Source organism: Seriola dumerili, unplaced genomic scaffold (genome assembly GCF_002260705.1).
Source record: "Seriola dumerili isolate Sdu_G_001 unplaced genomic scaffold, Sdu_1.0 BDQW01000068.1, whole genome shotgun sequence".
NCBI classification, from domain to species: domain Eukaryota; kingdom Metazoa; phylum Chordata; class Actinopteri; order Carangiformes; family Carangidae; genus Seriola; species Seriola dumerili.
Genome location: NW_019174323.1, coordinates 199,147 through 216,426, shown reverse-complemented (window position 1 = coordinate 216,426; position 17,280 = coordinate 199,147). Strand labels below are relative to the sequence as shown.

Here is a 17,280-nt window from a genome sequence, read left to right as displayed (position 1 = left end):
ATAAAGACCACACTGGTACCATTAACTATATGAATAAATTACTGAATTTATTCATCTCCATGAAAACAGAGGACATTGAATACACCTAAAAAAAATAAAAAATAAAGACACTATTTTTTTGTTGTTGTTTTACAGTGACATTGATAAAATATGAATGGTAAAACTCTAGCTTTTACATTTCCCAGTTCCTACATTATTGAACCAAATTCCAGGTTGACATGTAAAAGTACTGAGGTGTTAGTTAGTAAGCAGTGTAGCTGTGTGTCCTTGTATTTGTGCCAAACAACAGTGTGAAGCAGTTTTGTTGATTTCTAATGGACAACTTTGTTTGTTTACAACTGTTTAAATCACTTTTAGTAATTAAAGGAACAGTTTCCAACATTTTGGAAAATAGGCTTATTTGCTGTGATGCTGAGACTTAGATGAGAACAGTGATACCACTCTCATATCTGTATGCAACTGGAGGTGTAGTCAGGACATGGTTAGCTTAGCTTAGCTTAGCATAAAGACTAGAAATAGGGGTAAACACAAAGCCTGATTCTGTCCACGTAATTAACACAGTCTCCTATTTGTTTAATTTGTAGACAAACAGCAATGTATAAAACTGACAGTAGGAGTATGTTTTTAAGGCTGTTTCCTTCTGCTTTTAGCCTTTATGCTAAGCTAAGCTATCCATCCTTCATACGCAGACATTAGATTTATTGATTAGTTATTGCATCTATCTTTACCAGTAAGAATGTGAATTATATACTTTTTGAGTAGAAGAAAGATTTTAGTTTGTCATCTGCTCCCCCTGGATATTAATTAACATGAAAACTCTCCACCAAAGTTTCCTGCTCGGTGCAGGGTGACCTGCAGAACTCATCCTCTTCTAAGCTCCGCTCCGCTCCGTGCTATCAGCTGCGTGCTTGGCTATCGTCTGCAGGACGCTGCATGTTATTAGGATTATCGCAGGGTGGCAGAGGACCAGACGAGCTGCGGGCGCTTTGATAAGTACAAACTACTCGCTCGGCTCCCTCTGAAAAGCTCTTGTTGTTCGACATTTTGGCAGGATAGCCCATCATGGAGAGAGCAGGGCCTTTAGTTGTATTTTTTTTTTTTAGAGAGGTGAACTTTTCAAACCAGCGCACGGGGATCAGACACAGACGGAGCGGCAGCTGCTGCTCCTCTGTGACTGAGGCTGCGCGAGACGACCTCAGCGCTGAAGCAGGATGACATGCTACATGCTATGTGTGATTAAATTAACTTTAAACAGTCCTGAATATTAGATATTAACCCTGTCTCTCCCTCTCTCGTCTCCTCTCTCTCTCTCCCTCTGTGTCTGCAGGCAGTGGAAACTAATCTGGCCTCCAAAGACAGTCACTGGGTGTTTGTGAATGAGGTAAGACATGACACACCAGACACTCACAGTGTGACACTAAACAGTGTCAGACATACAGTCGACTGTCTTCTCCACCATATGACAACATTATGTCACCAGCTATATTTACCCCTGTGGCGGATGTGGCACCTCCTTACATTAATATCTGATGTAGCCCCACAGTCCTGTCAGCGGAGCTCATCTACCCCATCAGCAACACCACACATTATGTTCCAGACATGTTCTACATGGTATTTAACATTGTTCATTGTATTTAAAAAGATTAATTAATTAAATATTTACTACAGTTTAAGTGTCAGTGTTATGATAAGTTTGGCTGTGTTTGCATTCATACTAGTTACATTAGGAGTGGCAGAAAAAACATTAATCACTCCATTTACACCTGACATTAAAATGTGCCTTTCATCCAGATATGATTTTAACCTGATTACATTTACACCTGCTGTTAATATGTGTCTTCAGTGTCCATGTTGAGATCTGAAAAAAAAAAAAAAAAATTACTGCCTTGCAGTTGTTTCCTCTGCCAACCACCCAAGTTGCAGGAAACATGGTCACAGTCTCTCCTTCCTGAGTTACAGTGTTTAATAACAGCCTGAAGTGTTTTTACAGAACATTATGATGTCACAGTGAAATTGACCTTTGACCATTTGGATATCAAATGTCATCACTCCATTTTGTCCTCATGGATATTTGAGTTCAATTGTGTCGTAATTATTCTATGCATTTGTGAGTAATGACCTAAAACCTTTTTGTTTTGTGAGGTCACAGTGACCTTGACCTCTGACCTTTGACCACCAAATTCTAATCAGTTCATCCTTTAATTCAAATTAATATTTGTGCAGAATTTGAAGAAGTTACCCGAAGGTGTTACAGAGAAATCGCGTTCATGGAGAGACCTGAAAACAAAATGGAATAAAAGATAGAAGAAGAAGAAGGAAAGACGAAGTCGGCATCCATCTGTGAAGCTGTGTTATTGTGTTTGCTAATTTATGCAGCTGGCTAACAGCTGCTAGCTGCTATCTCTCATGTAGAACACACGCAATTACGTATTTCCTCCCACATAGTCGTTGTGTATGGATTGACGACACAGTTACATTTACACTTGATCAGCTGATCGAACCACAATCTGTCTTCAGTGTATCTGGGTGGCATTTAATTTTAATGCCAGGTGTAAACCAGGTCTATTGAGCACTTTCAGCGCTCTATTTCAAACACTTTATTAGTAACTTCACTTGTTAACAAACTTACAAACAGGTTTATTTTGAAGTGTTCTGAGACTTGTAATCCTGCAGGATCAGATTTTGGCAGCAGAGAGAATCAAAATAAATTTAAGTCCCTGTGATTTTTTTCTCAGAATTAGCAGCTGGGCTGTGTGATCGTCATCACAGTCAGAGACACGTGAAGAAGTTTGGCTCTCCAAGCATCTCTCAAACTTTTTCTTTTCAGGCTGTTTTCTGATCACAATCTCACACCGCTGAGACTGGGACTCACATTTTCACACCTTCAGGCTTTTATTTGGTGCCAACAGAGTTCAAACGTCCTCACTCTTCAAATCAAACAAACTGCGGATTGATGGTCTGGACCTGATTTAAACGTCTCTCTTAAACCTGACATGAACTCTCTGAAGCAACATTTAGCTCACATGACACCAAGAAGCACTGAACGCAAGGTTTTAGCTCCTCTTGAAAGAATTTCAAACTAAATTCAAGTCAAAGTGAAATGAGTGGAGGTGAAAAGGAGAAGCTGCACCACAGCTGGAGTTAAATCTCAAAACACTGACACCCCCACAGCTCTGACTTTTACTCATGATTGTGAGTTCTGTTTTCGTGTTTTGAATTATCTTTCCTTTTTAATTCTTCTCTCTGCGCTCTGTATCAATACTCAGGCATCTTCCCAGCCAATTAACTGAGCTGACAAGAGTGTTAACAGCATAATTCAGGGGGAGAAGTGGGGGAAGTGTCGTCTGCTGAAGGCTGAATTCAGAAACCTCAGAGCTTCCTTTCAGTGCCAGATTTTCTTTTTTTTTTTTTTTTTTTCTTTCTGTCTACCTCCCAGCTTGGTACCAACCTCCTAATCCACTTAAAATTCTCTGCTTTGTTTCAAAGTCATCGTTTAACTAATTATACTCTGCGTTTTTAATTAACCAAAAGAGTGAAATGCTGTTCAGAGTCCTCAGAGTCGCTCATTCACCACTGCCTCTTTGGGTTTTTTGGCACATTAAATAGTGTTTATGATCAAATGCATTTCTTTTGATGAATGCGTGTTTGTCCCAGGTTCCATTTCAGATGTGGGCGCAGTGTAATGTCTCATACCCGCTGAAGGCGTCTCTTTTATCAGCAGTGTTTAAATCATTCGGAATTATTCAGCTCCATTAGTCCTTCCTTTCCTTCCCCTCCCTCCTACTCTCACACCTTCTCCTCTTCCTTCCTTGCCTCCAACTCGGTGTTGATTTCTCCAGTTTCTTCCACAACAAAAGGACCTGACGAGATCTGTGTCAGTCACCTTCAGGTTTTTATTTTGGTGCCAAGAGAGTTTAAATGTCCTCGCTCACTGTTCACCAGGCTGCACTCGACGTGTTGCATGTACTGTCCAACCGTTCAGATTAAAACTTTCTGAAGCAGAACTCGAGGGAAAGTTTTCTCACCACGTCAGGTTATGATTTTAATACAATGTGTTATTGTTTCATCAACAAATGAAAGATAATTGATCATTCTGATTACAAGAGGTTTGTGGAGTAAGTTCTTCCACAGTCTCACTGAAATTTAGACAAGAACCAGCAACAAAACATGGATGCAGGATGCCGACCTTTACCGATCCCCCTGTTTAGCATTTTATATAAACATTTACTAAATGGTTGAACAGACTATAACACACTTATACACTATAGTAATTACATATAAGGACACTTCTAAATGTTTATTAATGTAAAATATTTGCTTTAACATCTCCTAGAAAAACATTTTTTATATTATTACAATAGTTTTTTTTAAATTATATGTTTATACAGCAGCCTCCAGCTTCAGTTTCCCACAAGTGGAGTTAGAGTTGTTAAGAAATCTATGAATAAAAATGACAGTATATCTGCTCAGAACTGCATAATAAACTGTTATTAAATGTTTAAGGGACATATGTTTATGTTCCGTCCAATAAGGACGCTTAAAGTAAAGTGTGACTCATTTATATGGATGTGTAACATTATAAAGGCCTGTTAAATTCAGCTATCTGATATTTCCATGTGCAGGATGTCAACCATCTGCTGTAAACCGTCCAAATCTGCCCCCTTCATCTCCACTGTAGGATTACTACCGCATTAATGTTCTCTGTAATGACCAGATGAGCTGAAACAATTAGTCAATTAATTAATAAGTTGATCGACAGAAATTTAATCACTAGCTACTTTGCTAATTGATGAATCATTTCAGTCATTTGTAAAGCAAAACTATCAATCATGTCAGAGGGTTCCAGGTTCTCAAACATGATGGTTCAGTGCTTTATTTTTATCACGAGTATGGTCACAAATTCATCAAAAAGTGGGAATGAATTATATCTTGTACGTACTCAATAGCATTTTGAGAGCTCAGTGTAATAAAACATGGGGTCTTTATATGGACTTTTTTTTCTCTCTTTTCGACCACTCAGGGGCTCCGTACTTTTATAGAAACAGATTCATTTGAAAGGCTTTTGGTTTTGAGCTGCTGCTCAAATAAAACAAGATATTTCAATATTTCACCTTGAGCTCTGGAAAGTTATTTTTCTGTATTTCTTAATACTAGAAAATAGGCTGTTTAAGAACCATCATAATTAAACAGCACAACCTGTAACCATGGTGAGCAGTAATCAGCAAAGATAGCAGCTGGAGGTTGAGAAAAACTTAGAGGAAATGAAAATTATAAATGTGATTGAAGTTTCACTTTCTCAACTAATAGAGTCAGCCCAACACTAAGCCCCCCCCCACCCCCCACCCCCACCCCCACCCCCACCCATCTATTCCCACCCGTCTTCCCTCGCTCCTCTGAGGATTTAGCAGTGTCTCTGTGTGTAGTGTGTCACGGAGCTCAGACAGGTAGCAGAGGTAGTTTATAGTCCTGGATGGCAGCGCAGTAAGATGTCAGGTGTCTTGTCAACAGGTAGAGGCTGCCGACAAGCTGATTTCCATTTCCTTCTCTTTCCTTTTCTTCTGCCTCCTGTCAGTCCTCTCTCCTCCCTCCATCCGGTGTTTAGGTTCAGAGAGAAGAGACTTCTGAGGACTTCTCCCTCTTTAGTTTAACTGACACTGACAGCAGGGCTTCAGTTAACTGTAGCTGTTATTACTGATTAGTCAGAGTTTTCTGCCATTCAGTTTGACAAATATCAAAAATATTGACCACAAAAAACCTCAACTAGAGACTGATGTACAGATTTCTTATTTAGTCTAAACCAGCATCCAAAATCCCCAAAATACAGTAGAATGACGTTGACAGACTTTTATCTACAGATAACAGACAGTTGTAGAGCAATCCGGGCTTCAGCATCTTACTCAAGGTACACGGAAATAAGCCGAGGATCAAACCACCAATGCTACAGCTGATGGTCCACGCTCCCGCTCCACAGCCTGACCTACAGCAGCTGACAATGATCTGGTTTACGTTATTGATAATGACAACACACACGGAAAGCAAGCAGAGGTCTCAGTGTTTTACACTTTTACTAGATATACATGACATTGTGTTGATCCATTCATCTTAATTCACTGATGTTACCAGACGCCGCCATTTTTATACACAGGCCCGAAATATAATGTTCTCAAAATAAAAAAGGTTAGTGTTGGTCAACTCTTTAGATAACAGTCGTAACCACGGTCTCTTTTGAAAGCTAACTAAACCAAAAAACTTGGCAACTTGTCATGATCATGTAAAACAGCCGCAAGTCTGAAGCAGCAGCTGTTGCAGTGATGTGGAGCTTAAAGAGCTTTGCATAGATAGAATCAAGAGAACTGGAGCTGGGGAGGAGTATTTTAAAAGGTTAATGTGCTGATAATTTGAGTGTTTCTATTTATTAGACTTCATGGTTTCATTTCATTTTCATTTCATTATTTCCCAACAGAAAATTTTCAGCTCAATTTGGCCCCATACAGGTTTTTAATACTGCAGGATTTGTTCACCAGACCTTCACCAGAGTACATGTTTAAAGGAGTTTCAAAGCTTTGTGTGTACAGTGTTTGGACCTTGGAGAGTAGCGAACTGTATCTCCCAGGTGTGTGTCCACAAAAAAAGCGCAATTATACAGCAGACAGTTTGGGCAGAATGAATCTGACTAAACTTGATGTTTCCCACTTGTCTGACCAATCAGACTGTTCCTGTTTCTTGACCTATCAGACCACCTCGTCATCAGATCTGAGGAGGGGAAAGCTGCTAAAATAAGACTGAAGTTGTATGAAACCAGAACAGAGCTCGATGAAGCACAATCAAAAGGTTTGGATTTTAAGAAACTTTAGATGGTTTGTGGCGGTGTTGTTTTTCTGCGGCACTGCTCAGACAGCGACACTGTCCCTGTGTGCAGTACAGTGCAAAGACACGCTGTCAGCTGGAGAAAGGTGTCCTGTTCACCCTCTGCCTGCTGGTAATACAAATGCCCACAACCCCATAACACTACTGACGCCAATTAAAAAGACCTGGAGAGAGAGAGAGAGAGAGAGAGAGAGAGAGAGAGAGAGGGAGACTCTCACATTTAGGGCAGGAAAGAGAAAAAAGAGAGAATGGAGAACAAACAGAGGTGCAGAGAGTCCTACCGTTACAGTGATTAGAGGGAGAGGTGAAGAGAGATGAGGAGAGTAATTAACCAGCGGGGGAAAAGGCCGGCTGGTGAGGGAGAGATGACAGAGACTCTCAGTGGGCAGCAGTGGAGCCTAGTGGTTAGACAGAGTGTGTGAAACAGCAGCTGTCAGGTACGATCTGAGAAACAGGCGCGAGTTCACACAAACGTCTGTGACCAGCACGCTCAAGCTGCTCACACTCAAAACACGTGAAGAGGAAACAAACAGAGGCAGGTTTTCGTTGTTGCTTTTAATAGTGCCGTAACTCATGAAGCAGGTACAGAATTATTTTGTCTTTCTTAAGCTCACATATCAGTAAATATGTTCAAGGGCGAAAAGCACTGTTGGTGCAAAGATTTATATGTTAGCAAACACAAAACGTAATAAAATGTTAACCCTACAGCTAGGATGAAAAATAAAAACCCTGATGCTAAAAGGATCCTTGAGCAGCAACGATGAAGAAGTTTTTATACTATGAACGTGTGCGTGTTCATTTATCCATTAAACCTGCAATAACTGTTGGACAGCAGTAAAAACAACTCTGACAAATCATCAAATTTTAAGTTGATAAGTCGAACTTGTTCTAAAACGGCTGCTTATTTCTTCATCCAGCAGCTACAGAGCAACGTGGCGGCTCATGTGGAGTCATGTATGTGACACCTGATGAATCACAGTAGTGTTTAGCTCTGTGTTTGGTCTCCTCCAGCTCCTGACGGAAATGTCTGGCTCTCTGGCTGCTGAATGCTCAGCTGTGTTCACCAGCTGCTCTCTGACTGTGTCTGTAAGTGGACAGTGGCTGTTTGCAGATGTTTCTCTGAAAACATCTGTCATCCAGGTCACTGTTATCCAAGAGAAGTTGAACTGAGGGCAGCTGGACTTGGTGAGCATGGGAGGGCGTGAAGTCTAAGAAGTGTCCAACTCTGGACTCGCTCATGACTTGAACATTTTTTCTCATTGTTTTAATCTTAAAAATTTTAGCAAGGAATTGTCCGTGTATGGAAGTGCTTGCTCGGAGCAGAATAAGAGGTCGATGAATTTGAGGTTTTTAAACTCTTCGGGGATGTGAAGGAGAGGAATAATAATTTAAGTTGAAAAATAATATCTCTTGGATGAAATGTCTTCAAGTATCTACAACCAAGTCCAGTTGCCCTCAATTCAACTTTTCTTAAACTTCAGGTTTATCAAATCTACTTGAATCAAACAGTCAGTCTTTGGTTGACTGCATGTAGACTTTATAAGGTCAACAGCAGTTGGCAACTATTGCATAAAACATTGTGGTTTGAGTCTGTGGAGGCATGGTACTCCTGAATGGTTAGTAACCATCAACCTTGGACCATAATGTGTCCATGTTAATGTTTCTAAATAACTATTGTAGTCAAAGAGCTGTCCACCTTAAAATGACCCAATAGAGAAAAGAATAAAAGGCTCCTTTACAAACGTGTTACTCACATCTGTCTGTTGAGGAAGTCTTTGTTCGCCAAGACATCAGCTTGTTTTAAGGTTGTACCTTAGAAATGAGTTAATGTTAGACAAAACCTCATTACCTGAGCTATCCATTGGAAAACAGAAGGTGTAGGAGAGATGGGAATGGACTCTGACTGTAAAAGACTGCAGTGCTTCTCTTTGAAATGCAAATAAGATGCTTTGTGAACAAAAAAAAAGCAACTCCAGGTTACATTACAGCTACTCCAGGTGTAGCTGTTAAACATTCCGTCTGTATCGACAGCTGAATCCATCAGAGCCTCGTTTCTCTGTCCGGTCTTTCTTTTTCCTCCTCCTCCTCCTCCTCCTCCTCCACCATCCTCCACCTCATTCCTCCCCATCACCGCACAGAACGAAACCAAAGGCTAATGACTTATTAGACTGCAGGTAATGAGAGCAGGGCAGCTGTTCAACCAGGGGATTAGAAGGTAAAATGATCAGATAACATATGAACTCCAAACTGTGAGTTCATCTCCTTTTATTAAAGAGCAACTGATTCAATAGAGCCGCAGCTGATTTGTCCATAAATTATATTTTTATAATTTACATGCACCATAGACAGAGAGTGTACCTCCACAGCGCATAGTGTATTTCTATTTAAACATCTACCCAAGCCAATGTATCTGTATATACTAATATATTATTTTTACCCTGGAGAGAATTGTGTGTGTCAGAGAAACAAGTCATGGTTCAGGTGTTTTAGATGCCAAATGCAGTATAGACTTTCATGGTGATTAAATAATATCTATCAGCCGTTGTATAATAAGGTCTACCAGCAGGTACACGATGAACATCCCAACACGCTGCGTTTCCCACCAAGTGCTGCCCGTTTCTGGAAGTTATATTCCACTCGTTGCTGTGTTTCTCAGAAAATAACTGGCCTCCAAAACCTCTTATCTGATTCTTCCAGTGATCCCCATGGTCCTCCACTCACCTCCCGCTCACTCTCCACATCATCCCCCTCTTCACTCCGCCTGTACCTGAATGCAGGTCGTCACCATCCCTCCGTAAAATCACATCCATTTCACATCCTCTTCTGCCTCCATTTTGTGGTTGACAAGTGCCACCAAGTAGTTTGAGTATTGATTGTATTACTGTGTCCCTCTCTGAAGGGTGTAAAATGATATAAAAGAAAAACTGTCCTTCAGTGCATCGTATGCATTATATTCTTTTACATGCTCTCGCTTCTCAAAACCCCAGAGAGATCATCTGATAAGTGCAGAAATATGATGCTGCTTCAGATACAAATAGAGAACAAGGTGCAGCTGAGTCAATGTTAACAAGGTAATCCTCTTGTTAGAGTCGGGCATAGACAAAACAATTTCCTTGACATCATGTCTGTGGGTGGTTTGTTACCTACACATACTATATTTTAGTGCACTTTATAGCCCCTTTTCCACTGCATGGCACTGGCTCGACTCACCTTTTTTTGGTTTTCCATTGGGCAAAAGTTGTTGATAGAACTTCATACCTGATATGTTTTTTTGGTATCATCTCCGCTGTGGTTCCAGGTGAGCTGAGGTGATGCCAAAACTCTGCAGACGAGTGACTGTCGGAGAGAATTGTCAGTACTGCGTCATCATTGAAGATGACGTCACAATAGCTTCATGCGTTGTCGCTGTAGTAACGACGCCACATTGAGGGGGTACTGCCTGCACTGAAAAGCGAGTAGAGTCGAGTTGTTTGTCTCCTTTCTGTTTTCAACATAACATTGCTCCTGTGCACAAAGCCACCTCCATAAAGAAATGCTCCTCTCAGTTTGCTGTGGAAGAACTTGACTGGTCTGCACAGACCCCCTGACCTCAACCCCATCCAAAACCGATGGGATGAACTGGACCGCAGCCCTTGAACCAGACTTGAAGGGTTCAACATGCTTGAAATGAACCAAGTGGTGCGATGTTTTATCCATCCACACCCAAAAAGCAAGAGTGTTTCCAGCGGTTCTGAATGGCCACACTGTCACAGCCTCCTCTTGGCTGCATCTCACTGCCTTATCTCTCTCTCTCTCTCTCTCTCTCTCTCTCTGTCTGTCTGTCTCGCTCTCTCTCTCTCTCTCTCGTGTCTTTGAAGTCTGTACAAAATGAGGATAACAAAAGAACACCCTCATGCACTTACTGGGTGCAGTTATAAAAGTCAGAAACATATCTTTCAAACCCGAGTGTCACTGATCAGCCCCGAGGCGTCTCGGGAAGCGTGAGGAGAATGGACAGAGGCACCAACGTCTTTGTGTTGTTGAGTGGTCTGAGCACCAGAGAAAGTAAATACATCTCCACAAACAGACAGGTTCTTAATGTCTCGGCTGCAATTACAGGATCTGCAATCAACTTTGTTTTGACTTTTAGACCCTTTAACCTGACAGAATGACATGTTTTCAAAAACCCTCCAATAAATGAGCCGTGGGTCCATGTGACTTTTGTTTACAAGCACTTCTTCATTTTTAATTGGAGACAGAGAAGTTAAATACAAGAAATACAACAAAACTTGGGAAAAAAAAGTCCTTGGTTGGGTCGACTCTGTTTTAAGTTGTTGAGTGTAATGAGGTTGGTGGTATAAAACATAATAAAGCCAATATTATTCATAGATTATTCTCATGCTTTTAGAGTTAGATTGAGGCTATCTATAATTACACCTCCCAGAAAATAATTGGGTTTCTGTTCGTCAAACCAATTAAAAGTGCATCAATAAATTAAGCTTTTTAATGGCCTGTGTGAATCCCCTTTCCTGTTTGGCTTTGACTCTGTCATTGTGTTTTTTTTGTACGTGACAACGATCACTGATCACTGCTCTTAATTAACGTGACAGAGGGAATAAACATTATTCTGTTCATCATGTGCAGAGTTGAAGTTACTCAGGGTGATAAACACACCCCACCTGCCTCCACTCACCTCGCAGCACATGAGGAATCAGCTCCAATCAGAAAAATGACATTAATCAGTCAAACTCTACTAATTAAAATGAGGTCAATAACTTCTCCTCCTCGTCACTGCAGGAAATCAGCGACACAGAGATCCTGGAGCTTACCCACAGTGCACTGGGGCGCATGACGGTGATCCGACAGATCTTCCCCTTGTGGAAGGACAGCAGCACCCGCTGTATGAGACACAACCACCGGATCTCCTCGCTGCTGTGCGACCCGCAGGAAGGATACCTGCAGAACCTGGAGGTAAATGAATGAATCTTTACGATCAATGCTTCGCTGATTGATAAACGTTTGCTGCTCTCAGCATCCGTTACTGACGGAGGCCGAAGGACTTCCCTTCATTTGAAAGTGATCACTACCTGGGAATATATCACTGTTTTCCTGAGGCAAAGATTAAAGTTTAGCTTTCGACACAAAACTGCAGATAATTAATCATAGCGAGGTTTTCATTCTTCATTTCTTTTTGACATTTGTTCAATGTGTGGTGATATTTTTAGTAGAACAACATTCCTCTTAAAACTCAGCAGCAGCTGTGAAGTGGAAACAATGGAGTGCCAGCTATGCTCTATGTTTCTACATATTCTTTCAGCTGTGATCACATGAGAGGAGCTTAACGTAAGGCTGGTCTTGTGTCTGCGGTGTTTTGTTGGTTTTAGGATCATGGCTGTTGGAAGTTTAGCTGCTCTGCTCTCTGTGTTAAAGATGGAGGCCTTCATATCTGGTTAAGACACTTGTTGAATCAGCTGCATACATTCTCTTACGATTCTTACAGTCCATGTTGGACTCTAGCATCTAGCTACAATAGGTTTCCTCTATTGTTCAGTGCATGTGATGATTTTCAATAGATCTTCGATAGACGATGTACAGACACACACAGATTCCAACAGGAGCAGATTTTAGCAAGGATTCCGGGGAAATTTTGAGATGCTATTTCCAACCCTCCTAATGATAAAATGAGTGTCTTTCTGACGCCAAAGCTCGGTGTGTTACTGTGGTTTCCGTCTCCGGGATAACCCAGACAGGGTGAATTCAGGCCACAACGGGCCTGAATTCACCCATAAACGAACATGCACCGGTGAGACATTTGCATGGCCGCGGGGTGTAACATTAACATGCTTTCCCAGTCTCTAAGCTCCTGTGGAGAGGAAGTCAGATCAACCTACCAACCACTTGTTTGATGTGGGGAGCTGCATGACTACACTGTCGGGATCTGGGAGGTGTACTCGTTGGCCCCTCTGCGGGCCTCTGCCACCCATGGTTATCACTGACGTTTAATGTATCTCTGCAGAAATACCACTCCAGTCTGAGTCCTGACTGATGAGGTTTAGGGTGGAAAATGCAGACAATTTGGGAGCAACCTATGCGACCACTTGTGTCTCCACATCTCAGAGACAGAAATGTTTCAGCTGATTGCAGTAAAGGGCAAACAATATGGAATTTGTTGAAAGGTTCTTGGACTCCAGTAAAAGATCAAGGGGGAATATTTGTAATAAATCATCACCTCAGGTCGGGAACTTGTGTTCCCAAACTAACTTTATTCAGAATAATCTTTGTCCTTCAATTAATAAAACATGTTCTCAAATCACCTCTCTGTCTCGGGGAGGACAGAAAAAATCTTCACCAAAGAACGACAAAAGATGTGTTTAACAGACAAACACAGAGGGTCACACAGTGTATCTCATTCCTCTGTCAAAATGGTCCATAATCAGAGTGATGGTGGAGGGAAAGAATGAAAGCTTTAGGGAATTAATTAAGTAGTTTTAGGGCACAATTTAGTAATTCAAAGGTATGAATTATTATTCTGAAGGGACAAATTAAGTCATTGGAGTGTAGAAATTATTAAAATATGGGACAAAGGAAAAACTGAGTCATTTGAGGACAGAAATTACATATTACAGGGAAAGATTTCTCTAAACTTTATCTTTAATACTTCACCTGAGGTGAATCTCCCTGATTTGACCCATCCTAATAATCCAGGGGCACTGGGCCCACATGGTGCCAGACTCCAGGTCAGAGGTCGGTGCTTTGGTCAATGACATTGGCAGGAGTTTCCAAATCAATGATGCGCATCCATAAATTCATGAGTGCATTCATGAATCCACCCTCCCATACAAGCACAGTACACATACAGTAGACTGAGCACACCGAGGCCGTCAAAGCAAATCTCAGTGTTCAAATATCAGCTGAATGTTAAATGAGGACACACAAAGTCTCAGACGCTCCAGCAGTGTCACAGAGCAGGAGGGAGACCGGCTGATCCTGGAGCAGCGTGAGGTCTGAAGACACTGCCATGCCTCAAAACAAGCACTAGGAGGCAGAGGGACAAAGTAATACATCTCATGGTCATGAATGTATTTAATTAAAACACAGCACTAATTCAAATGTCACAGTATTTATAGCTAATCATGAGATGAGATCACTGTCTACGTGTGCTGTAGGCTCAGTGTTAAAACCTCAGGGCAGCTGCTGAACATAAACAGAACAGCTGTTGTCTCATATTAAAAATGGCAAATTTTTCTAGCAATATAGTAAATCACATTGCTGTCACATCAGTGTCATATTTCAGGCTTTTAGAACTCAGACTTAGAATAGGTTCGGGGCTTTGGCTTTCCACTTTGCACCATTTTTGCTCAGTTGACCTTTGACTAGAGGCTTTGCCCCCATTTGATACAGGCAAGGAGTCGGTATCCTCACCAGTTGCTGATCCATGTAGCATGTCCTTGCAGTGCAGTGTAGCAAGTTAGCCCAGGTTTTAGGATACTGTATTAAAATTAAAATATGACACTAAACAGTGTAGCTGCTTTTTTTCACCACTATAGGCCTGTGGAAATGAATTTACTAGTAAATAGTTGTTTATTTCCACATGTAGCAGCCACAGATCAGCATGATGATCCATGCGTTGTGGTGTCTGTGTTTGCCTGATGAATCTCAGTTTTAGCTCAGTGTTTGGTCTCCGCCAGCTCCTGAGGGAAACATCTAGCTCATTAGCTGCTAAACGCTCCGCTGCAGGAAAAGTCTGAGTTGTGATGTGCTGTCGCCTCACAGAAATTCTTGTGTGGCTTTTAGCCGTCAGTAGTTGTTTATGAACATGCAGCCACAACACTGCTGCTGACTTTATTTATCAGTGTTGAGTTTGTGTCATGACTAATATCTACAATGAAATCTAATTGGACTCATTCCAGTGAATTCCATTTAGTCACATTTAGTCTGTGGTAGCAGTTGACACACAGAGGACACCAATAAACACTGTCACATCACGCACTAAGACATTTTCCCCCACACACACACACACACACACACAAACTCCACTGGAGTATTATTTCCGGTTATGAAATATCACAGTGATGTGTGGTTGACATTTAAAATCAGCAAACAGAACAATTACTGTAATTCATGCTGACAAATGTTTGTTTTTTTTCTGTCTCGTCTTGACATTTGTGTTGATGAGTGTAGTTTTCTACATGTGTGACATCAGAGCGGCGTGAACCCACAGAGACAGCACTAAGGTCACACACTCTCTATCTCGCCCCGTTTCATCTCTGCATCTTTAATCTTTAATTCTGCTCCTCTTTCTCATGTTCTTATCTCAGTTTCTCACTCTCTCTTTTTCCATGTGTTAAAAAACTTCCTCCCCCCCCTTTCCGTCTCTTGTCTTGTTGCCTCTAGCCTCTTTTGGCCTTTACCTTCTTTTAATTTCCTCCTTCTTTCTCTCCTCCTTTTGTCTTTTCTCTCTTCCTCCCCTTTAACCTTCTTAATGACTTGTGATAATTGAAACTGCTCTGGTTTCATTCTGTTTCTTTTTACACTGAATGTCACTTTTGTTTGTTGTTTGTCTATTTGCATGCGTTTGCCTTGTCTTTGTCTTTTCAGTTCATTTGTTTTTCCTTCTTCTTTTTCTTCCCGCTCATATTTTTCCCTCTCCTCCCTCCGCCTGATTATTTTTTTAACAGTCTGTTCTCCTTCCCATCCTCATATTTCTTTCTTCCTTCCTCACCCATCCTCACTTTGTCTCTTCTCTTCCTTCTCAAAATCACCCACTACATAAAAATCTTCACCTGGAGTCGGTCTTTTCATCCTTGACCTCTGGAGAACCTCTCTGTCCTCACCTGAAACCCTCTGGGAGGCAGGTAGAAGAGGATGTTTGTCTCAATAATTCATGCAAAAGAAGTTTAAGTGTTCATGGAAGTCGCCCCCAAAAGCCCTAATCTTTCTCCCTGATGAAGGACAGAGTGAGCGTCCACCCGTCAAACACTGTCAGCGTGAGCAGGGTCACTCTGTGTCAGTAAAGCAAGTGGGAATGCTGCTGCTTTAAAGCTGCAGTCAAAAGTACGGGAGAAGGTTTCTGAAATGTCAACTGAATAAAACGTGAATAAGTTCACGTTACCACCAACTACCTGCATGTTGCTCAGGAGGACGTGAGCAGACGACATCACTTATTAGGAACCAGTATCTCTGATTAATTAAGACATTTTGTCGCTGCTACACATCTAAATTGGCATTAGAGGTTTATTTAATGTAGCCTATTAATGTGTCTTGTCTGATCCGCCTGTACCCAGGATTACAGCTTAGCTTCAAGACTTCCGCTCCTGCTTTATTCTGCGTGCTTGTGGTCTTTTACCACAGATTACTGTTTGAATCGACATCCTTGGATTTTTCGACTTGTCACATACAGAATGTCTGAACCTGAGTTCATCAATGCTTTGTAACAGTGAACTACAGCAGGACATGAATGTTTGCCACTGAGTGTCATTTCACCCTGTTGACTCAGTCAGTGTTACTGCTGACAGACATTAGTGTCACTTTATAGACTGTATCTGATTGTCAGCAGGAGACAAGTGAGCGCAACATTTGATCTGAAGGAAATTAGAGCTGTTATTGTTAGTACTGATGATGTTGTAGCCACAGGCCTTAATTCTGCACAAACACCTCAACACAAAGAATAGATCTGCCCTCACTCTCAGTGTTACCATCATAAGTAGCAGCTCATGTAAAGTCCAGCCTCAATCAAAGCTCTCCCACGCTTTACTATAGAGAAGACAAGACATGATGAATATCACAGATTTATCTTTTGGCTAAATTAATTGTGTATTAACATATAATTGTGTTTAGATTCCAATATGCAATATAATATATAATATATGATGCAATATTCTGATTTTTTTTTTTAATGATGAAATTAATTAATTTAAAATCTAAAAATGCGCTACTTTATGTCTTCACCACTCTGCACCATCTGATTGGTTACACGTCATCACGAGTAATAGCCTATCACTGAAGGCTGCTGTGTACACAGACTGTCTCAGACTCGAGCTGCTCCGGTTAATGAGCGGAGCTGTGTGTGGAAGGTAAGACAGCAGACATCACTGAAGATGTAACAAACAGCTCAGTCCTCTACACTGAAGTTACGACAACACCACACTCTGATGAACAAGTTCGTCTGTTGGCTCAAGACACACCGAGAGAGGGAGAGAGAGAGAGAAGCTAGCGCTAACTGCTAAGCTAAAGTAACTAGCAGATCTGAACAGCATGTAAACAACTGACGAGTCGGTGAAAGTCGCCAAAAGCAGCAGAGAGCTCTGAGTGCTGGAGCGGAAACTAGTGTAAGTTTAAATGTACAGCAGGTAGTTAGTCACTGTGATGAAGAAAACAGCAACATTAACGGTGCTCAGACAGAGCAGCGGTAAACGCTACAGAAACTCCAGAGAC

The 17,280-nt window shown here is 41.3% G+C and overlaps 1 protein-coding gene across 1 annotated transcript in view; it reads left to right on the top strand.

Annotated features, from left to right (window-relative positions):
- The window catches only part of LOC111220139 (glutamate receptor ionotropic, delta-1-like), a 542,882-nt gene that overhangs the window by 454,039 nt on the left and 71,563 nt on the right, over positions 1-17,280 (top strand). The window contains exons 5-6 of the mRNA XM_022743126.1: positions 1,328-1,381; positions 11,644-11,817. Of these exons, the coding sequence (XP_022598847.1) occupies positions 1,328-1,381; positions 11,644-11,817 (228 nt within the window). The remainder of the gene's footprint in view (positions 1-1,327; positions 1,382-11,643; positions 11,818-17,280) is intronic.